Raw genomic sequence first — 24353 nt, forward strand, 5'->3', positions numbered from 1 at the left:
GGAGGTAGGGGGAGACAGACAGGGAGGGAGACAGGAAGACTGCCAAATACATTAGGTTATGAATAAGGGTGGGTGGCTAAACAGAAAGTCTGTGATAGGGTGAGAGACAGTTGTTAGAGAGAGTCTTTATAGTGCAGAAAGAGGCCCTTCAGCCCATCAAAAGGATTGAAAAGGTGAAAGAGTTGGTCCTCCAGGGTCATAGGGAATGAAAACCGGAAACGTAGACAAAAGACACAAAAAAAGAAAGTGTCAAGACAGGTGTGCTGCAGGCTGAAGACAAAAAAAGACAGAAATCAAAAGAAGTGAAGAGGAAGCAAAATAAAAAAAGTATTGTCACAACAATTGTCAACACTGCTTCTGGCTAAAAAGCCAAGGCTACCGAAATTCCAGCCTGTTCTCTATTTCCCTTACTTGGTTATTAAAATTGGGCTAAAATTTAGTTTGCCTTAAATACATTAGATCCCATTGGCATCCAACTCCACTGGCTTCAAGATCCTCATTGTCAACTTCCGATCTGTCCGGGAATCCCTCCAGGCAGCCCTGGCTCAGTTTTCAGGAAACATCCCCCACTCCTTGAGCTTCTACACCTTGTCCCCACCTTCACTACTGTAATCGATAACCAACAGGGGAAGAGCCTGTGGGCTGCACTGTGTATCCCAGGCCAATGGGACGTAATGGCAACATTCCTGGGCTCATAAATCCTAGGGACCCTGGCTGATGTTACAGGGACGCAGGTTCTAATCTCACCACGGGGAGCGATGGACATTAAACTTATGTAGCTACTCCCATTGACCATGACAGTCATTACTGAAGGCTTTACAGAAGGAAGCTAGCCACCCTGAGTTAGTCTGATCTACATGCGAGTTTCTGATACTCAGCAGACATGCCCTCTGAGATAGTCTAACCAGACACTCATGGAGGGGGGTGGGAGGGGATGGGTATCAAATGTTCATCTTGTCAATGGTGCCCACATGAGAACTTAAAGCTCTTCCCAAAGACCACATGATCCGCTTGGGAGAAGCGAACAGATTAAAATTCAGACTAATCTACAACAGAAAAAGATCTGGAAAATTTGAAGGGTGGGGCAAATGCCTTGACACGTAATTACAGTTCAAAAAAAAAGGTCACGCCACAGATTACACAGTTGCCAGTGAGTTTCTGTTTTGTGGGATCTTGTTGGGGGTAAACTAACTGTATTGTAACAGTGTCGACACTTCAGAAATACTCCTCTGGCTGAGAAAGTCCTTGCAATGGCCTGAAGTTAAGTCTGCGCTGTATAAGTGCGAGATAAGCGTGGCCTGGTCTTTCTTCAGTGCTGCTGGGGTGCAATGAGCTGGAGCTCTCTGAGAGACTGGCTTAGGAGTGAAACTTCTGTTAAAAAGAATAATCATTTTGAGAAAACACTTGGCTCCCTAGCTGAATGGGATTCCAAACTGACCTTAATGTAATGGGAACCATTTGATCTCTTGCCTGGAGTTGTTCAAAAATAGCTCCTAAGCGAAATAGAGTGAGGACAGTTGCACACTAGTCGTGTGTCACACCCAAGGAACTGTCTATAATCAGGTCATCATTAGTCAACTTCATCTCACAGTGATTATGCAAACAGCAAAAGGTGCGAAATGGAGGCAAGTGTGATCCTCATTCAAGGTTAGAGCTTAGTCTCTGATCTGTAGGAGACAGAGACACAGGTACAGAGAGAGATTTACTGTCGCTATTACACATGATTTGGGATAAATGGGTCGGATCATCCTGTACTGAAATCCGTTCCTCTGATGCATTCAAACATTCACTCCAGCTCATTTTCACCGATAGTAAATGTAATTACTAAATAGACGCTCACCCAAGGAGTAAGAACAACACATTTTTCTTTCCAGAGATTTATTCACAAAATGACACTAGGGGCTTATGTTGGGTATAAATTTGACCAGATGGAACAGGCACAGATAGAATCCATCGCATCAGTTCCAAAAACAGACAGATAGAGGAGACGGTAACAGTACAAAGTGACCAATGACAGGGAAGTAGGTGAAAATGATACAGCCCACTGTACCTCAGTGATCTGCTACCCCTCCAACTACCTTTGAGCACATCTTCCAGCAATGAAGCGCACTCCAGTTGCCAGTTCTGACCATCACGACTCCAAATTCCCCACTCAGATTATCAACCCACATTTCTAATATCATCCTTGAGCACCTCTGCAGCTTCGCTAGTGCCTCTTCATCCTGTTTACAGTCTGGTGTCATCAGCTGCAGATAGTACTTAATGTAATCTAACCAAGGGTCAATTCAAGTTTGTCAAAACCTCGTGCTTTTCAATTCTCTTCCTCTACTAATAAAGCCTAGCAGTTTGTTTGTCCTCTTCATAGTCTTGCGAACCAACTTACAGCAGATAACATACTTGTTCTCCAAAATCCATTTATCCGTGTATCTTCACCTGCACCTTCCAAGTAAAAATGATACTATTTTAACAGAAGATTATAGGAAAAACAATAGAGATTTTGGCAGTCTAGTTTGAGGAGTCAGAGAGATTTGAGGATCATCTGTATCGAGACTTGAAAATGGCAGGACATGGGGGAAATGATTAATTACATATAAAAATCCAAGCCTTTGTTCACAGAAGTATACAGCATAAAAGCAGAGGAATTAAGCTGAACTTCTATAAAGTTTAGACAGACCACATCTAGAGTGCTACATTAATTTTGGTCACCGCACTCAAACCTCCTTTAACCTTCAAACCCCAGAAGGGCAAGGGCAGCAAATACCATCCAACATACCCTGCAAGCTTCCCTTCAAACCACAGACCAGCCTGACGTGGTAAGATATTACTGTCCCTTCAGAGTCGCTGGGTTAAAACTCTGGAATTCCCTCCCTAATGGCATTGAGAGTCAACCCACAGCACATGGACAGCAGCAATACAAGAAGGCAGCTCACCACCATCTTCTCAAAAAGCTCTAAGCAATGGGCAATAAATGCTGGCCTGCCAGTGATGCCCATGTACCACAAGTGGATGAAAAAGAAAATTTCAGGAAAGGTACAAGCTTCCTCAGGGGGCACAGAGGAGATTTACCAGAATGGCTCGAGTGACGGCGAATTCTAGCTACAAGACTAGGCGAGCGAAATCAGATTGTTTTCCTTGGAGTAGGGAAGATTCAATAGAAATGTATAAGATTATGACAGGTTTAGATTATATAGACAAAGTAAACTGCTCCCATTATTTGGTAGATGAAACAAGGTCAAGGGGGACACATATTTAAGGTTTTGGGGAAGAAATGTCAGAGGTGTAAGGCAGTAAAGTTCTTTGTTTAGTTATTTATTCATTCATTTTGCAGGATGTGGGCGTCACTGGCTGGCCAGCATTTCTTGCCCTCCCCGGTTGCCCTTGAGAAGGTGGTGGTGAGCTGCTGCATGTTGACCCACAATGCTATTAGGTAGGGAATTCCAGGATTTTGACCCAGCGACAGTGAAGGAATGGCAATATATTTCCACGTCAGCATTGAGAGTGGCTTGGAGGGGAACTCGAGGGTGGTGGTGTTCCCATATGTCTGTTGCCCTTGTCCTTCTAGATGGATGTGATCATGAGTTTGGAAGGTACTCTGAGGATCTTCGGTGAATTGCTATAGTGCGTCTTGGAGATAGTACACACTGCTGCTACTGAGCGTCGGTGGTGGAGGGAGCGGATGCGGTGCAGGCTGCTGTGCCCTGGATGGTGTCAAGCTTCTCGAGTGTTGTTGGGGCTGCACTCACCAGGCAAGTGGGGAGTATTCCATCCCACTCCTGACTTGTGCCTTGGTGAACAGGTTTTGGGGAATCAGGAGGTGAGTTACTTGCCACAGTATTCCCAGCTTCTGGTTTGCTCTTACAGCCACTCTGTTAATGTAGTGAGTCCAGCTGAGTTTCTAATCAATAGTAACATCCAGGAGGTTGATAGTGGGGGATTCAGTGATGGTAACACCATTGAATGTCATGGGGCAGTGGTTAGATTATCTCTTACTGGAGTTAGCCATAGCCTGGCACATGTGCGGTGTGAATAGCGCCTGCCAATTGTCAGCCCAAGCCTGAATATTGTCCAGATCTTGTTTCATTTAAATATGGACTGCGTCAGTGCTGAGGAGACATGAATGGTGCTGAACATTGTGCAGTCATTGGCGAACATCCCCACTTCTGACTTTATGATGGAGGGAGTGTCATTGATAAAACAGCTGAAGATGGTGGGGCCTGAGACACTACCCTGAGGAATTCCTGCAGAGATGTCCTGGAGCTGAGGTGATTGACCTCCAACAACCATGGCCATCTACACAGTATGTGGTAAATCAGCAAGATGTTTTCTTGCCCATGATTCTAACCACTGGAGAGTTTGTCCCCCACTACCCGCTGATTCCAGTTTTGCTCCTTGATGCCACACATGGTTGAATGCAGCCTTGATATCAAGGGCTGTCACTCATATCACCTCTGGATTTCAGCTTTTTTTTTCCATGTCTGAACTGATGCTGTAAAGAGGTCAGGAGCTGAGTGGCCCTGGCAGAACCCAAACTGGGCGTCACTGAGCAGGTGCTGCTTGATAGCACTGTTACTGACAGCTTCCATCACTTTACTGATGAATGAGAGGAGACTGATGGGGCAGCAATTGGCCGGGTTGGATTTGTTCTGCTCTGTGTACAGGACATACCTGGGCAATTTTCCACATTGTCGGGTGGATGATAGCATTGTAACTGTACAGGAACAGCTTGGCTCGGGCAGCGGCAAGTTCTGGAGCACAAGCCTTCAGTACTATTGCCGGAATGTTGTCAGGGACCATTGGCTTTGTAGTATCCAGTGTCTCCAACTGTTTCTATTTAATCAACAGAATCAAATTGGCTGAAGACTGGTATCTGTGATGCTAGGAGCCAGTGGACAGGCTGAGATTATCATCCACTCGGCACTTCTGGCTGAAGATTGCTGTGAAAGCTTCAGCCTTATCTTTTACACTGATGTGTATCGAGGATGGGGATGTTTGTGGAGCCGCCTCCTCCAGTGAGTTGTTTAATTGTCCACCCCCATTCACAACTGGATGTGGCAGGACAGTAGAGCTATGATCTGATCCATTGGTTGTGGGATCACTTAGCTCTATCACTTGCTGCTTTATGCTGTTTGGTGTGCAAGTAGTCCTGTTTGGTGACTTCACCAGGTTTACACCTCATTTTCAGGTATATCTTGTACTGCTCCTGGCATGGCCTCCTGCACTCCTCATTGAACCAGGGTTGATTCCCTGGCCTGATGGTAATGGTTGAGTGGAGATATGCCGGGCCATGAGGTTACAGATTGTGCTGGAGTACAATTCTGTTGCTGTTGATGGCCCACAGTGCCTCATGGATGTCCAGTTTTGAGTTGTTAGACCTGTGCGAAGTCTGTCCCATTTAGCACGGTGAAAGTGTCACACGACATGATGGAGATTATTTTCAGCGTGAAGGTAGGACTTTGTCTCCACAAGGACTGTGCGATGGTCGCTTTTACCGATGCTGACATGAACAGATGCATCTGCTGCTGGCTCATTAGTAAGATGAGATCGGGTATGTTTTTCCCTCTTTTTGGTTCCCTCACCACTTGCCACAGATCCAGTCTAGCAGCGATGTCCTTTAGGACCCAACCAGCTCGATCAGTAGTACTGCTGCTGAGCCACTCTTGGTAGTGGACATTGAAATCCCTCACCCAGAATATGTTTTGTGCCGTTGCCATCCTCAGTGCTCCTCCAAGTTTTGTTCAACATGGAGAAGTACCAATTCATCAGCTGAGGGAAGACAGTATGCAGTAATCAGCAAGATGTTTCCTTGCCATTTTTTAACCTGAAGCCATGAGACTTCATGGGGTCCAGGCTCTCAGAGCAACTCTCTCCTGACCACGTACCACTGTGCCACCCCTTCTGCTGGGTCTGTCCTGCCGGTGGGACAGGACATATCCAGGAATGGTGATGGTGGCGTCTGGGACATTGTCTGTAAGGTATGAATCTGCGAGTATGACTATGTCAGGCTGTGAGACAGCTGTCCCAGTTTTGGCACTAACCCCATGATGTTAGCGAGGGAGAGTTTGCAGTGTCAATAATGCTGTTTCTGCCATTCTCTTTATTGATGCCAGGTGATCCATCTTGCTTCATTCCTTTGAGATTTCATAGCACTTAGTGCATCTGAATGGTTTGCTAGGCCATTCCAGAGATTAACTGAGAGTCAACCACACTATTGTGGGTCTGGAGTCACATGTAGGCCAGACCAGGTGAGTATCCTTATATAGCAAAGGACAATGACCTGGAACGTAAGGCCTAAGAAAAACTGGTGGACATTGAGTCAATTAATGATTTCAAAAGGAAACTGGATGGCAGTTCAGGGAAAGAAACTTTCAGGGCAGTGAGGAGAGGGGAATAATGGGAGTGACCAATTGCTCCCCAGAGAGCTGACTGTCTTCATGAACTGAATTCCCTCTTTCAGTACTGATACAACTCAGCTGGAGCTGTGCCCATGAAGCCACAAGGATTAGGTGAGGAGATGAGTGGGTTCAACTGTGATGTACCACTAGTCAAATAGTCAGTTTTGGTGGAGCATCAAAGGCTCACATGCCACAACAGATACCAGGATGCCCAGTGCATCAAATGAAATTACAGTGCCTGGCAATAAAATTGGAGAAACACAAAAGTGTGCAATAAGGTGGCTGTTCTCTTGATTCTAACCCTTGCTAGTCCAACACTGTCAATTCTTATGCCCTTAAAATCTTGAAACTTCAGATCCTGAACAGCTAGAAGCAATTAGCACTAAATAAGTAGAAACCAAAACAGGGCCAATTCAATTAAATTATCTTTATTAAGAGAGAAGCTGTGAGAGCCTGCCTACTTGCTGTTAACAGCTGAACTGCACTGTTTGTGGCTCACTGCTAGATGGCCCGAACTGAGCGGATGTTTGAGTCTGCACTCAGCAGCTTCCTTCCCTCCCTCATTATAGCCGAGGTTTAACCAGAATAAATCGAGCCGAGCCTAGACCTTCGGCACCAGTCAGGCAACAGCACCTTCGAAGACAAAGCTCAAAACAATAATCTTGATGTTTACACCAAGTGTGGAAAATCCCTCAGGTGAGCCCCCTAGTTTCAGAATTAGCGTCACCCTCACAACAAGAACAAACAAGGTGACAAATGTAACCCTGGAAGAAGTGCAGATGTGGGCCTGTGTAATTGAGTGGCCCTCTGTCGATGGGGAGGCAACGGCCTACCAGAGTTACCACTGGAAAATTAATCCACAAGCTCAGCTGCTGTTCTGGGGAGCTAGGTTTGAAATCCTATCGTGGCAAAATGGTGGAATTTGATCTCTATGCTAAAACAAAATAAATCAGTAATTAAAGCGTGTAATGAAGACCACAAAACCATTGTCAATGGTCAGAAAAACCCATCTGGTTCACCAATGTCCTTTAGGGAAGGAAACTGCCATCCTTACCTGGTCTGGCCTACACGTGACTCCAGATCCACAGCAATGTGGTTGACTCTTAACCTCTGTCTGGGCAATAAATGCTGGCCATTCCTTTGAGCGAATAAATAAAAAAGTTCTTCCTTACACAGCTCAGGTTCTGAACAACATTTTTCATTAACGATGTGTAAATGTGATCCACTGCCTGTGATATAGGAATGGGGTACACGTTTGTGGCCTTAATAAATCACTCCACTCAATGTACTTTTCTTTTAACATCCCATTCACCACTTCCTTGTCAGGGCAGTATTTACCCGTTACTTTTGTTACTACATCTCAGTGACACATTGCCATGTTTTCAAGCATGCTATGTTAACTCTTCGAACCAGGGCTTCACTATGATACAGCCTTTGAGCAGCAATCCAGTTTCTTGAATAAAGTGTCATTCTTAAACTGCAGAGTGATCCTCCTCACGATGACCACATGGGCACAGCGGACCGACTGATCAACTCCAAGCACCTGGAATCCAGGGCCTACCATCAAATGACCTCTACCGCCATTCCACCTCTCCTGCCAACGAGTCTGTGATAATTGATCGATTTTATAGTCACGGTGTGTTTTACGGTAAGAATACAATGAAATATATTTGTCATCATAAAACAGTGCCATTTTGAATAAATTTAAGAATGAAGAAAGATAAAGCTTGAAGAGAAGTCATCGCCATCTGTACCACCGCTGCCTCCACTGGACATAACCAATAGCGACACCACCGATCCTTGGGCACCACTTTTGCCGCTGGGACAATACTAACCACCCCTCTGCGCCGCCCCCGCCCCCCCCACCTCCCCCCCAACTCCCTGCCTCGGCCAAAATCAGAGTCCCGTCTCTCACCACTGGGCCCACCTCAATGTTGTCCTGATGCCCTTCAGCCACCACAGGGCCCAACCAACATCAAAGTCCACCTTTCCCGCAGCCAACCAGGAAGGAGACGGGCAATTCATTTCTCCTTTAAATAAAAAAAAACCCAGCTTGTTCCCATATCTCCTGGCACCTCTGGAGCGGGTGGGTCTGGAACTCCATATCTCTGAGCCAGACGTGAAAACCCCATCTCTGTGCCACCAATGACTGGCGGCCAAGAATAGACCAAACCTCTTCTTTTCAACCCCCTTATCTCCCATTATTGTAAAGCAGCAGATTTCAATATTGGAAATAAAGAGAGTGAAAAATAACACAAAAATAATATTTTCCCTGTCGTGGGCAGAGGTGCCCAGGATATTAAATCTTCTGTATAAAGGAGGTAACAATGCTTCAGATGCCGAGAAACAGAATGCAGGAGAAACTCAGCAAGTCTAGCAGCGTCTGTGGAGAGAGAAATGGAGTTAAAGAGTTGGAAGTCAACGCTGGTTCCAAAGAAGGGTCACCAGACTGGAAACACTAGAGGTGCCTCTCCCTCTACAGTCGCTGCCAAGTCGGAGTTTCTCCAGCAGTGCATTTATGTTGAACTTGTCACCCTTGGCGACTCCAGGGAAATGCTACAGTGAATCGGAAAACCCGCTGCATGGCGTTCTCTGACAGTTGCATTGTCCTTACCTTTCCCATCCCTGGGCTCTCCTTCACTTTGTTGATAGCTCGGAGAAGGCAGGGGGGAGCCGGGGGTGGGGACGCCTGCAGGATTCCGCTGAAGTTGGTCGGGAACAGCGGGGACTCGGGCACATTCGCAGCAGGAGAGCGATGGTGTTTCTTCTTTTTGGAGGACAGGTTGAGTTTCTGGGCAGCCCTATGGGAATGGAAAAAGGAAGTGAAATTTTAAAAAAAAACAACAATAATAACAATAATAGAAGAGCCAGATGCACTGAGCAGCTGCACCTCTGTGCTAAGGAGCAGAGTTCATTCGGAACCGGTCCCATCTCCACCCTCAGCCTCCAACGGACAGACTGCAAAACCTCAAAACAGCGTAGACTCAGCAGAAGGTCGGGGTGCCAATCCCCTCCCTGCAATTGAGAAACTTCACTTAGTGGGTGCACCCACACTCAATCCTTAACTTTTGAGCACTGCTCCTGACCTGAGGTGGTGAATTGACCCTCAAGCTAAAACAATGACAACCAGTAATATTCCAAGGACACACAGAGTCAAAAATCACAACAGTGCTTCAAAAAGAAACTTGTGTTTTCAAATAAACCTGTCGGACTGTAACCTGGGCACTCTGTCATTTTTGACCTCGTCCACCCCAGCCTAACACCGGCACCTCCACATCATCCCAAGGTCAGATCCAACAGCTACTTTCAGGATGAGCATGTTGACTGCCAGAACAGTCGTGATTTTAACTTCAACACAGTCTTACCAGACCACAGGGCTGCTCAGAGAGACAGCACACCGGAGAAAAAGAGAGAAAGCAGTGGGGTTTAACCAGAGGGTCACATGCCTCACACTAAAAGGGAAGGAAGGTCCTTCATAGTAACCTCAGCCTTGGGAGGAATTGAACTCACTGGCTTCATGAAGGTTTACCTTCAGCATCAGAGACACAGCTAAAAGCAGCAAGTTTGTCAAAAAGGGGATACTGGATAATCAAGGGGATGTGGGAGAACCCTGCACCTTGTTCTAACACAGGGATATACAGCTCACAGGAATCCTGATTCACTGCCAGAAACATTCCAGAAGCAAGTGTTCTCTGCCGTCAGATCTCCACAGCTTTACAGAGGGAAGAATAGCTGCTGCCTGCTATCTTCACCCACCCAAACCAATCTGTATTACCATCATCACATTTAGCTGAGATGTACTAAACAACACGGCACTGCAGTTCGAATCCCACATCGTAAAGTTTTGTTTCACGTGTTATTGGAGCCAGCACATTTTGCACCAGATACAGTTAATACAATTACTCAAGCCAACTTTGGCTACTCGCCACCTTTTATTATGCAAATTGATTTGCTATTGCTGTGATTGGCCCACCAACGTTGTTGCTCCAACCATGTTCAGACAAGACCATAGTCAGTCATTGTGCCTCTGCTGATCTTTCAATGCAGCGCTGTGGCTCCATGAATGAGACTGAAACACAAATCCCACTGGATCCCTCGTCCATCTAGGGCCAACGTTAGACCCAACTAAAACCAATCCATTCAATAAACACCACATGTTGAAGAAATTCAGCAGGTCTGTGTGGACAGAGAAACCAAGCCAGTCCAACAGAACTCTTCCTCAGGGAAGTCACATTCCTCCCATTCACAGATGGATTAGATCACATTTCTACTGAAGGGATCAAAATGAAGATTAGATTAGATTCCCTACAGTGTGGAAACAGGCCCTTTGGCCCAACAAGTCCACACCACCCCTTGAAGCATCCCCCTATAGCCCACTCACCCCTGAACACTACGGGCAATTTAGCATGGCTGATCCACCTAACCTGCACATCTTTGGATTGTGGGTGGAAACTGGAGCACCCGGAGGAAACGCACGCAGACACGGGGAGAATGTGCAAACTCCACACAGACAGTTACCCGAGGCTGGAATTGAACTCGGGTCCCTGGCACTGTGAGGCTGCAGTGCTAACCACTGAGCCACCGTGCCGCCCTAAGATAGGTTGGAGAAAGCATCAAGTTTCTTTCCACGAGACCAATGTCCAATAAATCACAGAGACTTCCAGAAATAAATTCCTGCACTGTGCTATCATTGAACTTCAGGCAATCAATCTAACAATCAATACAGATTTCATCATTCAACTCAGATTGCCTCCATTCCTAGCCTGGCTGTTGTTTTCCATTGAGTCTTTGATTGATGCCTTCACCCTCATTCACAAGGCTACTCATTTTCAAAGATTTAACTCAGTCAGTCATTGCTAACTGTCTCCATGGCCACAGTGGCAGCTGCTCGATTTCGGGAGGCTGTGCAGGTGTTGAAAATGCAGTTATACTGCTAACCCAGCTAGTATCACCTTCACCTACTATTTGGATTTATACAACATCATCTTTAACCCACTAGAGAGGGAGCACAGACCAGGCTCCCCAGGCCAGTACGTGGACCGTCCGACAGTTCAGCTGAGTCTGTATTTACGAGAGTAGAGAAGGATGAAAGGGGATCTGAATGACATGTATACAATTCCAACAGGGTTGGATCGACAAGCTGCATGGAGGATAATTTCAGGATAATAAAATGTGAGGCTGGATGAACACAGCAGGCCCAGCAGCATCTCGGGAGCACAAAAGCTGACGTTTCGGGCCTAGACCCTTCATCAGAGAGGGGGATGGGGTGAGGGTTCTGGAATAAATAGGGAAAGAGGGGGAGGCGGACCGAAGATGGAGAGAAAGGAAGATAGGTGGAGAGGAGAGTATAGGTGGGGAGGTAGGGAGGGGATAGGTCAGTCCAGGGAAGACGGACAGGTCAAGGAGGTGGGATGAGGTTAGTAGGTAGGAGATGGAGGTGCAGCTTGGGGTGGGAGGAAGGGATGGGTGAGAGGAAGAACAGGTTAGGGAGGCAGAGACAGACTGGAATGGTTTTGGGATGCAGTGGGTAGAGGGGGAAGAGCTGGGCTGGTTGTGTGGTGCAGTGGGTGGAGGGGATGAACTGGGCTGGTTTTGAGATGCGGTGGGGGAAGGGGAGATTTTGAAGCTGGTGAAGTCCACATTGATACCATATGGCTGCAGGGTTCCCAAGCGGAATATGAGTTGCTGTTCCTGCAACCTTCAGGTGGCATCATTGTGGCACTGCAGGAGGGCCATGATGGACATGTCATCTAAAGCACGGGAGGGGGAGTGGAAATGGTTGGCGACCGGGAGGTGCAGTTGTTTATTGCGAACCGAGCGGAGGTGTTCTGCAAAGCGGTCCCCAAGCCTCCGCTTGGTTTCCCCAATGTAGAGGTAGCCACACCGGGTACAGTGGTTACAGTATACCACATTGGCAGATGTGCAGGTGAACCTCTGCTTAATATGGAAAATCATCTTGAGGCCTGGGTTAGGGGTGAGGGAAGAGGTGTGGGGGCAAGTGTAGCATTTCCTGCGGTTGCAGGGGAAGGTGCCGGGTGTGGTGGGGTTGGAGGGCAGTGTGGAGTGAACAAGGGAGTCACGGAGAGAGTGGTCTCTCCGGAAAGCAGACAAGGGTGGGGATGGAAAAATGTCTTGGGAGGTGGGGTCGGATTGTAGATGGCGGAAGTGTTGGAGGATGATGTTTGTATCTGGAGGTTGGTGGGGTGGTGTGTGAGAACGAGGGGGATCCTCTTTGGGCGGTTGTGGCAGGGGCGAGGTGTGAGGGATGTGTTACAGGAAATGCGGGAGACACGGTCAAGGGCGTTCTCGACCACTGTGGGAGTCCCTGGTTGGGGAGTTTCGAACCAGGGGCACACGCTCAGGATGAGGACCAAGTGGAGGAAAAATTTCTTCACTCAGAACTAAAACTGAATTTGTGGAATTCTGTGTGACGCAAGACTGTGGAGGCCAAGTCACTGGATATGTTCAGAGAGATAGACATTTTCTAGATTTTGAACAAGTTATTTGTTGTCACATATAATCAAGAAAGACAGTGAGAAGCATCAGTTGCCACGATGCAGCACCATTGAGTTACAAAAAGAAAAATTACCTAAATAGATCGAGTGTTCTGCACAACGGGGTTCTAGGGCTTTTGCAACATGTTCTGAGCCTCAAGGCTTCCTTTCTCCAGGTACAGCAATGACAACTCAAGAGTCCACACTCTGGGCAAACCACAGCCAATGCCCCGCTGAATCCATGCTCTGGGCATCAAAAAGGTTTGGTAGAAAATAGCAAAGTGGCATGGAGATATAGGGTGAGCCATGATCATTCTGGGTGGCAGAACAGACTCAAAGGTATGAATGGCCTACTCCTTGTTTCTATGTTTTCTCATAGAAGCATTCCCAAGGTGTTTTGCAGGAGTGTTATACAGGAACAATGGGCACCAAGATCTAGGAGCACAACTTAGGGCAAGTGAGACCTTAGGTGAGATCAGTGTGTGGTCAGTCTGAAGACCATCATGCCACTGGACATCTCTGCATTGGATCTAACAGTCAAACAGCCAACATACAACCTCAAGACAACCAAATTATGAGGGCTAAAGTACAATTTTTAACAATCTATTGGGTGTAGGGGTAACATCACACTAGTAACCAACAAATCCAGGCTAATGCTCTGAGATAACAAGGTGTGGAGGTGGATGAAACAGCAGGCCAAGCAGCATCAGAGGAGCAGAAAAGCTGATGTTTTGGGCCTAGACCCTTCTTTAGAAATTCAAATCTCACCTTGACAGCTGGTAAAAATCTGAATTCAGTTCACAGATCTGGAATTTTATAAAAAGCTGGACAAATGACATGTAACGACTGTCAATTGTCTTAAAATCCAATTGTGTTCCCTAACATCCTTCAGGGAGGGAAATCTGCCATCCTTTCCTGGTCTGGACTATAGAAGGCTCCAGACTCACAGCACTGTGGTTGACTCTCGATTGTCCCCTGAAAGCAAGCTACTCATTTCAAGGGCAGTTAGAGATAGCCAACATGTGCTGATCTTGTCAGCAGCACCCACCTCCTACTAAGTACCTCACTTATTCAGAGACTCAGGGCACACGTGATGAACCAAATGCCTGCCTTCTGTGATTGGGGTTTCAGAAAAAAAACCCCACAAAACTATGCATTAAACAGGCAACTAAAAAAAAACCAAAGTAGAATGAGAGTCAACCTTAGTGAAACTTCCCAGGTGCTTAGAGCCAACAGGGTGGATATGGAAAGGCTGTTTTGCCTTTGAGAGACAGTCTAGGGCCAGAGGGCAGCATCTCAGAATAAGGGGTTGCACATTTAAGACAAAGATGAGAAGAAATTTCCTTCAGTGAACCTGTGAAATTAGATGGGAGCCAATGGCCCAGCAGTATTATCGCTGGAATATTAATCCAGAGAACATGGCAGATGGTGGAATTTGAATTCAATAAAAATCTTGAATTAAGAGACTCTAATGATGACCATGAATCCAGCTTGTTCACTGATGTCCTTTGGGGAAGGAAACTGCCATCCTAACCTGGTCTGGCCCACATGTGACTCCAGGCCCACAGCAATGTGTTGGACTCTTACCTGCCCTGTGGGCAATAAATGTGACACCCTTATCCTGTGAATGAATTAAAAATCTTCCCATTTCAATCTGTCAACATGACTATTTCAATTTCCTGCTTTTCCTTATCCAGACTTCCCAGAAATGCACCTAAGCCAGAATCACAATTGTTAGAGAGCAGAAGGAAGCCATTTGGCCCATCACATTTGTACCAGCTCTCCGAATGAGCATCTCACTTAATGCCATTCTCGTGCCTTCTCACCGCAATCCTCTACATTCCTCCTTTTCAAACAAAGGTCTAAATCCCTTTTGAATGCTTAAAAAAGCCTTCACTTCAACCACTCCCGTGCTACCATTGCGCATTTAAGTCACATTTTGGGTCGGGAAATTCCTTCTAAATTTCCAATTGGATTTCTTGGTGACTGTCTGTACTGATGGCTTCTGGTAGACTTCTTTTCACAAGAGGACATGTCCTCTCTGCATCCACTTAATCAAAACCAAAGGAACTCAGTGGTAATCCCTCAACATTCCTACTTTAGAAAAGACAACAAAACCTAACATCTCCTGATAAGTGCATGTCTGCATCCTAAATTTTCTGTGTTCTTAAGTGCCTCCACATCTTTTTCTAAATATCACAACAATGGTCCTTGTCCTATAATAATGAAAGCCAAAAACATACTGTAGATACTGGAAATCTGAAACAAGAAATTGCTGCGAGTAACTCACCAGGTCCAGCAGCATCTGTGGGTACAGAAATAGTTAACAATGAGTCTGGTCAGAGACTTCTCTGAAAAATATTTGGTAACATGAGATAGTAGGAACTGCAGATGCTGGAGAATCTGAGACAACAAGGTGTAGAGCTGGATGAACACAGCAGGCCAAGCAGCAGAGGAGCAGGAAAGCTGACGTTGCCAGCCTTTACCCTTCTTCAGACCCTCTTCTGAGCAAGGGTCAAGACCTGAAACGTCAGCTTTCCTGCTCCTCTGATGCTGCTTGACCTGCTGTGTTCATCCAGCTCTACACCTTGTTGTCTTATATTTGATAACATGAGTCTGGTAAACTGATTTATGATCCTCGTGTTTGGTCAGTGAAGGCTGGATGTGGGGTCAGTCAAATAAAAAGTAGTTTTGCTAAACTAATGTCGAACCTTCAGACCCCAAAGCTACTGCGAGTGTGAGACCAGAAACCTTGTGACTGCAGAGGTCTTCAAATACTTCTCTAAATAAACCTATTGCTCATCGTCTCCGCATTATTTATTTATTTCACAGTGCAAGTATACAACAGTTAAGGGTTTAGAAAGTGCTGTCAAAGTAGCCTTGGTGAACTTCTGCTGAGAATTTTGCAGGGAGTATATATCCCAGCCTATCTGAAGTATCTCATTCACTGTACATGACAGGGTGAAGGATCATCCAACTTGATAACTAGCTGCTCAGTAATGCAGCGAGACCAAAGAGCATCAACACATGTGCCATCTCATGCATTCTAACTGTGAGTAAGTATCAAGCTCAGAGTTAGAAACAGAGATCCCGTCAACCCATTACACTCTGGAAACTATCAGTCCCGAGTACTAAAAAGGGGTCAGTCACCTCACAGAATGCAGGTCACAAATCCACTTGACCCAAACACGAAAGAGAGCCGTTGACATGCCAAAACAATGCTCTCTCAGCTGTATGAAAAATGACCAGGACATTTGTGGATTAGCGGGTTACCATTAAATGGCTTCTTTGAAACAGATGTGCCCCGATTACAGTCCTGTTGAGCAAATTAGCTCCACAAACAGTAAATAAAATCAAATGTTATCATTAGACCAATGTAGGGAGGGAGAGGCGGTGGGGTGGCAGGATTGAGAAAGATGACTAACTATGCTCACAAGTAACATTAATGCAATCAGACATCGAGATGTATCTCAATTACAGGTACTGTTGCTAGGCAACCTGGTTGGTGAAGCACTAAACAGGCCATCTGTATGTTACCTCACCACATGAAGGATTGGAGGCTTCTCCATGAGGTCATGTCAAAGATTAAGCTGTCTGAAATGAATATTGCAGCAAAAAAGTGCTCACGTTGCACTGAATGTTATTACTCAAGGAATACAACGCTCTTAACATCAATTGTGAACAGACAATTCCACCCAAAAAAACTAGCCTTTTCTTTTCAAAAAAAAGAAAGAAAGAATTAATGGTTCCAAAATATAACCAGGCGTGATCTGCAACGCTGAGCAGGTGGGATTCTAATCAGGTGTCATGGAGGAAATAGGAATGGTCTTCAGCTATCAGCCTTCACTCTAGATGTACAATGTGGAACAGTACAGCACAAGACAAGCCCTTCGGCCCACGATGTTGCGCCGAACCTAAACCTAAAGTCAATCTCAGCTCCACCCCTACCTTACACTATCATCCATTTGCCTATCTAACAGCTGCTTAAATGCCCCTAATGAGGCCGGCTCCACTACCCTCTCCCCGACAATCATCCCGACTGTAATAACCTTTTCTCCAGCCTCCACTGAAGAAGAGTTTAACATTTTACGGAAATAAAAACAAACTATTTCCATCAAGACTTGTGCCACCGCAATGACGAGGGTGCTTTGCATTCAACAAGAGCAGAAGATCGCAGCTTCTCTGGTTTTTGACGCTTTTCCTTCTTCTGGGAATTCCAGTGGAAATGGAAGTTAATCCAGTAGGCCCACAAAAGATACTAGTAACGTCAGCAAACAGAGCCTCTGTGTATCTTGCGTGGCCTTGTCCACCCCCTTAGTTCAGGAGCAGTGAGATGCATTTATCTAGCGACTTCAGCACATCACAGCCTCCCAAAGTACTTCACTGGAGTGCTGACATGCCAAAAATACACTTGCACGCCAAACCAGACTACTGTGGCAGATGACCCAGAGCTCGGCCAAAGCTGCAGGTTTTAAATAGTAACGAAATATTTAAGTTTTAATAAAAAGGAAGAAAGTCAGGCAGAGACCTTTTGAAAATGCCTTTCAGCTTCTATTACATGAGGCATAGTCAACAGTGGGGCAACTGGAACACAGAATGAATAGATGCATTAGAGGAACACAGTGCCAGTCAGTCCCTGGAAATTAAGGACCGGCAACAAATGCTGGCTTTGTCAATGTCCTGAACATCCCAGGAAAGGTTACATTTACAAAAAAAAAGTCATGGGCCAGTTTATAGTAAACGGGAGAAATGGCTTCAAGGATGTACAGAAGTGAGGAATTGCTAAAGATCCTGCTCCTTGCTTGGCCACTGGTAATTTTTTCGCCCCCCCCGGAACAGCTCACAGGGAACACACAACAGCAGAGATCAGAACTGCCAGACCTGCCACGTGCTCAACCTCCAGGAATGGAGGACAGCCAGTTAGGTGAGCCAAGAACTGTTTCCTCTCAAGGCTGTCTGGAGCTGTGCTGTGTTTGCGCGCAGAAACAAAGCGACTTACTTCACAGCACTGGGTGCTCGTTATCTCTTGTTCCTCTCCAATGAGCCATCGCTTAATAGGGCAATGCATTAAAGTGAGATAACAAGGTGTAGAGCTGGATGAACACAGCAGGCCAAGCAGCATCTTAGGAGCACAAAAGCTGAAGTTGAGTTGCCACCTCCTGTGCTCTACATTTCTATCAGGTGTGCTAGCTCTTGACAAGGCCTACCCAAGTAGTCCAACCCTCTCTGCCAGTCACCGATTGTCTTAAATTCATGCCCCGTGTGTTTGCTTCTTTCCCTGGAACAAAGGTGATCACCAGCAAGCCAGCCTCTGCGCCCCAGCCTTAGATGCCCTCAAACTGAGTGGCTTGCTCAGCCGTTTCTGAGTTAAGAGACAACCACATCGTTGGGGGCTGTAGGTGTGTGCAGGTTAGACTAGGCCAGGATGGCAGAATCCCTTCCCTAAATTAAGGGCATTAAACGAACCAGATGGATCTTACTGACAATGGGAGAACATTTTATAGCCACAATTAATCTGCCTAGCATTCCACATTTTATGAATTGAATTTAAATACCATCAAAAGTGGGCTTTTTAAAACCATGACCTCAGAGTGCCTGTCTGAGCTTGTGGATTACAACTCCACTGACTCTGCCACTACGGTGCCAACTCATGATTATTGGCCAACAGAAACAGTTTCCCCATCTATTTTATCAAATAACCTTTCAGTGAAACAAACAGGGCAAGATTGATACAATTAAAAGTAGGGCCTTGGGTGGTACTGACAAAGGGAGAGACTTCGGGGCTCAGGCACAGAATTCTTTGGAGCTGGCTCCATAGCTAGGCAGGGTGATTAAGAAGGCGTTTAGCATGTTTGCCTCCATTGGTCAGACCGATGAGTTGGGAAGTCATGTTGAGTTTGTACAAGATGTTGATGAAGTCTCTTAAGACTATAAAATCATAAAAACATAGGAGCAGAAATTAGGCCATTTGGCCCATCGAGTCGGCTCCGCCATTCAAACATGGTCGATAAGTTCCTCAACCCCATTCTCCTGCATTCTCCCCATAAACCTTGATCCCCTTGATAATCAAGAATCTATCTATCTATCTCAGTCTTAAATGTACTCAATGACCTGGCCCCCAGAGCCTTCTGTGGCAGTGAATTCCGTAGATTCACCACTCTCTGGCTGAAGAAGTTCCTCCTAATCGCCGTTCTAAAAGGTCTTTCCTTTAAGGCTGTGCCCTCAGGTTCTAGTCTCTCCTACCAATGGAAGCATCTTCCCGACATCCACCCTGTCCGGACCATTCAGTGTTCTGTAAGTTTCAATTCGATCCCCCCTCATCCTTCTAAACTCCAACGAGTATAATCCCAGAGTCCTCAAATGTTCCTTATAATGTTAAGTTTTCCATTCCTGGGACCATTCCCGTGAACCTCCTTAACCTGCTCCAGGGCCAGTATATCCTTCCTGAGATATGGGGCCCAAAACTGCACAAAACTCCAAATGTGGCCTGACAAGAGCCTTATAAAGCCTCAACAGTACATCCTTGCTTTTCTATTCAAGTCCTGTCAAAATAAATGCCATCATTGTATTTTCCTTCCTGACTATTGACTCAACCTGAAAGTTTACCTTGAGAGAATCCTGGATTAGAACTCCCAAGTCTCTTTGCACTTCAGACTTCTGAGTTTTCTCCCCATTTAGAAAGTAGTCCATGCTTTTATTCTTCTTACCAAAGTGCATGACCTCACACTTTCCCATGTTGTACTCCATCTGCCACTTCTTTGTGCACTCTCCTAACCTGTCCAAATCCTTCTGCAGCGTCCCCGCATCCTCAATACTACCTGTCCCCCCCCCAACCTATCTTTGTATCTGCAAACTTAGCCAGAATGCCCACAGTTCCTTCACTGAGATCACTAGTGTATGAAGTGAAAAATTGTGATCCCAACACTGACCTTCGTGGAACACCACTTGTCACCAGCTGCCATCCTGAGAAAGACCCTTTTATCCGCATTCTCTGCTTTCTGCCAGTCAGCCAACCTTCTATCCACGCTAGCACCTTGCCTCTAACACCATGGGCCCTTATCTTACTCAGCTGCCCCTTGCGTGGCACCTTATCAAAGGCCTTCTTGCAGTACTGTGTCCAATTCTGGTCACCCTGCTAAAGGGAAGGATATTATTAAGCAGGAGAGAATTCAGAAGAGACTTGCCAGAATATTGCTGGGAATGGAGCATTTGAGTTACAATGAGATATAAATAGGCTGGGGCTTTTTCCACTGGAATGCAGGAGGTTGAGAGGTGGTCTCAGAGGATTATATACAAAAATGGGTCATAAATATGATGAACGGTGGGTGTCTTTTGCCTAGGCTGGGAGAATTTCAAGACTAGAGGAGAAAAAAAAAAGACAAGGGCGACCTTTTTAAGCAGATATTGGTTCGTGCGTAAAAGACACTTCCAGTGAAAGGGGTGGATGAGAGTACAATTCCAACATTTAAAAGACATTTGGATATGCTCATGAATAAGAAATATTTGGAGGGATACAGGCCAAGCACAGGCAGGTGGGAATTGTTTAGTTCGGGATTATGGTCGGCGTTGACTGGTTGGACCGAAGGGTCTGTTTCCACGCTGTATAACTCCAGAAAGCTTAATGGTGGCCCCTTTAACCATAGCAGATACCAGCACACCATCGGAGTTTGTCAGACAACATGTCCTCACTGTTGGGTAGAGGAGGACATCATCATTTAGCCACAAAATCAGAAGAAAGTGGTGGGGTATGGGCCATTCCCTTGTCAACGTCTCACTCCCAAAATGTCTCAGGGCCAGTTAATGAGGACAGCATGACAGAGTTAGAATTTTTGTTAGAAAAACCTCACAGAAAAAAAATTCACAATAAACGAGGAATGGGAGGGGGAAGGCAGTGTAGATGAAGAAGACATGTATGTTTTGTGGTGGGTCTTGGATTGAGCTAGACAGGTTCAGTCAGGGAAGCTGGTGCTATGGGTCTTTCCGATATGACAGAGCACCTCTGGAGTGAGTGTGGAAGATCTCACAGCTATTTCTGAACTGTTCTGTGTTGTGGTCTTGTGTAAATTGGCTGTTACATTCCAACTATGCCTTCAGTAGGATTTCATTAGCGGTGCTGCTGGGGGCAGGGAAGGGGGGGTTCTCAGGGTTGTGAAGGTTCCATTTAAATGCAAATAAATAAGTCCTACTTCCTGTCTGTGTGGGGCTCAAGAGTAGCAAAATTCAGGACATCACTGAACCTGCACAGAAACCCTACCCTCAAATCTGAGGGAATCTTCAGGGAATTTTTACACATTGTCCACAGCAAGAGAAAATAACAAGCCCCTTCACCTCCCCTCAAGGTACCACCTCTGTTTGAGCACCCCCTGCCCTTTCATCACCTCCTCACCAGCTTCCCCCATTCTATCCCTTCTAAACCCCCTCACACCTCCTCACCTGCCCCAACTCCCTCCTCTCCCAAGAACCCCTCCCTAGTCTGTTTTACTTACACACCTTTAGTTAGCTCCAAATCCCACCCCTTCCATCCGTCCACTCTCTTCCACCCCCCCCCCCACCTCAGTCCTATCCATGTTCCACCCCGTTCTCCCACCCCACAGCCACCTTCCATCAGCCCCCCCCAAAAGAAAGGACATTGTATTATTCTAACTGAACAATCCATCGATTACAGACGTACTACTGTTTTTTTTTCCCCCTGAACAACCATTAATGGCTCTCTAATGACTGAGCAGAGTGATCAATTAATGAGGTGATTAGTCCCAACCCGGGCCAGGCTCGGCTCAGAAATGCCTCTTCATTGGAATGAATTATTTAATTGTTTTGCGCCGCTCTCACGGTGCCAGAGAAATACCTGCGCTCGCTGCCTTCACTAACAGGTTCCTTCTGATCGGCAGCAGCTCAGTCCTTTTCAGCCCCTACCTCTACACAGAAATCCTTTTTTTGTTAAAAAAAAAGGGAGTCCGACATTCAGTCTGCAGCTTGGGGGAGCTGGGTGTGGAAATAGGACTGCTCCCCACTCAGTGACCTATTCCCAGGTTTCAACCCCAGCTCGCTCAGGGATACTGGGTGTAGCCTGCTCCCGCCAGTCTAATTCCTTAAAAAAATTCCAAAGTAATGCAAAGGAAGAGGGGGAAGAGAGACAGAGAGAGAGAGAGAGAGAGAGAAAGTGAGGTGAATACTGACAGAAATAAAGCAGTGTCAAACAAAATACTCGCTTATTACACGGACGAGAAGCTCAGCTCCAAAACTGTATTACCAGCCTCCCAGTTGCGGGATGGTTAGGATTTAGGGCTCACTGAGCACAGTGATCCCTCCCAAGGCTACTGCGTGTTTATAATCTTAGTCCCCGCGCTCCCTGGGCACCACAGAGACTAAAAAAAAGTTAAAACGAAGACCCAGAGGTATAAAAGGCACTAAACTTACAGCTCAGAGCAGTCCATAGTAACAGCCAGGCGACACACAAACGAGCAGCTCAGCAACTGAAGGCCGTTCTCCCATCACTTGCACTTTGCAATCACTGACAAGAGTCCGGCGCAGGGAGAAGAAAATCCTTCGTCTGCTGTTAAGTTTAAAAAAAATCCATACTGCTCTCCGCAAATTAGACTGTCTCCGTGTGTCTGTCTCGGTCCTATGCACTGCCCAGCTGATACACCCACTGCCGCTCTCCCATACTTAGACACGGGGCCCCTGTGTGCCCAGGGCTGCTAGACCGTCACCCTGACACTGGAAGCAGAACAGGGGCTCTGTCCTCTCCCACTCCCCCCCCCAGTGCATCTGCAACTCCTCGGGACATGCACCCCCACCCAGCACTCAGGCAACTTTCTCTTCCCTCCCCAGCCATAAGGGACTCTTCCTGCTCGCTGCTTCAAAAAAGAAACCTCCTCTCTCTTCATTCCTAGCGAGAAGCATGAAGCTCCGTCTCCAGAAGGTCCCCCTGATAGCACACTTCGTTGAGAAGACGAGTCAGAAATCCCAAGAACAGGCGCTTCTGCGTTGGAACTGTCCTCGTCACTCACTCAGGAAAAACTCATCTATCTCTCTATCACATACTAACAATCTCAACAAATCCAGCCACTTTTACACACCCCCACCCCCTTTTGTTTGGTCCTGATTTCAACCTAGTTGAAAAAGGAGTTAAAAATCTAGCCCATTTGTCCTTTTGACGCGTTTTTCGTTACCGCATGTCACTTTTCGCTAACGCAGAGCCGGACAGGCACACCACTTAATTACGAGAGTCAATGACCACCTCTAACTGCTGCTGTTTTGTTTCAGTTTGACACCAGTAATTTTCTGAGCTTGGCACTTTCAGCGACTGGTGCCCCAGTTGGAATCAGCTGTCAATTAAAACTCACATGCAAATTGGGCTGCGTTGCATTTTTTTTCCAAAAAAAATATATTTTCGCTTTCCGTTCTCCCACCCAACAAGCGTTGCGACTCACTCTTTTGCTGGCAGTTCTTCCTGCCCAAATTATATGAAAAACAAGTCCTCTCTGCACTCTTTCATTAGCCTCGCTGGGCAGTGCCAAGCACAGTTAAAAAAAGTAGCACTGGGTGAGCCTTGTGGGCATTGACAGTGGGTGCTCTCCTCACCAAGGAAAGGCTCTGGCACAATTCATGCCACACATATCAAACCCCACCCCACTCCTGCCCCCTCTGAGCTAGCAGGCTTGGGAGGAAAGTAAAGCAAATGCCTACATCTCTTCCCAAAACTCTCACTAGCCTCAAACTACAGCCAAACCAGAGCAAAGTCGAACCGAGATAACAAGGTGTGGAGCTGGGTGAACACAGCAGGCCAAGCAGCATCAGAGGAGCAAGAGAACTGACGTTTCAGAAATTTCTGAAGAAGGGTCCAGACCCGAAACGTCAGCCCGCCTGCTCCTCTGATGCTGCTTGTCCTGCTGTGTTCATCCTGCTCGACACCTTGTTATCTCAGATTCTCCAGCATCTGCAGTTCCTACTATCTCTGTAACAAATTAGACCCAAAACTGGCTTAGAAACAGACGGTGATGGTCTAAGGGTGTTTCTGTGACTGGAGGCTTGTGTCCAGCTATGTCCGATAGGGTTTGGGGCTAGGTCCCCTGCTGTTTGTTGTGTATGTTAATGATTTTGACACATATGTGGGCATGATCAGTAAGTTTGGGAATGACACTAAAATTTGGTGATGAAGCAAATAGCGTGAAGTAAAGAAAACACATGGGATACCTGCCTTTACTAATCAAGACATTGAATACAATCGCAAAGTGGTTATGATGGAGCTAGATATAATGTTAGTAATGCCCTCCTGCTGGAGTACTATGTGGAGTTCTGGTCACCACATGATAGGAAGGGTGCGAATTCACCAAGAAGGTGTAGGGGAGCTTCACCAATGGCGATTCATCTGTGAAGAGAGATGAGATAGGCTTGGATTGTCTTCCTTGGAGCATAGAGTGCTGAGGAATTGAGCTGTACATGCTTATCAGGTACATCAATATGA

The 24353-nt window shown here is 46.3% G+C and overlaps 1 protein-coding gene across 1 annotated transcript in view; it reads right to left on the reverse strand.

The window, feature by feature from the left end:
- The window catches only part of kif26ba (kinesin family member 26Ba), a 379843-nt gene that overhangs the window by 169391 nt on the left and 186099 nt on the right, over nucleotides 1-24353 (reverse strand). The window contains exon 5 of the mRNA XM_048536110.2: nucleotides 9007-9193. Coding sequence (XP_048392067.1) covers nucleotides 9007-9193 — 187 coding nt within the window. The remainder of the gene's footprint in view (nucleotides 1-9006; nucleotides 9194-24353) is intronic.

Source organism: Stegostoma tigrinum, chromosome 9 (assembly GCF_030684315.1).
Source record: "Stegostoma tigrinum isolate sSteTig4 chromosome 9, sSteTig4.hap1, whole genome shotgun sequence".
NCBI classification, from domain to species: Eukaryota; Metazoa; Chordata; class Chondrichthyes; order Orectolobiformes; family Stegostomatidae; genus Stegostoma; species Stegostoma tigrinum.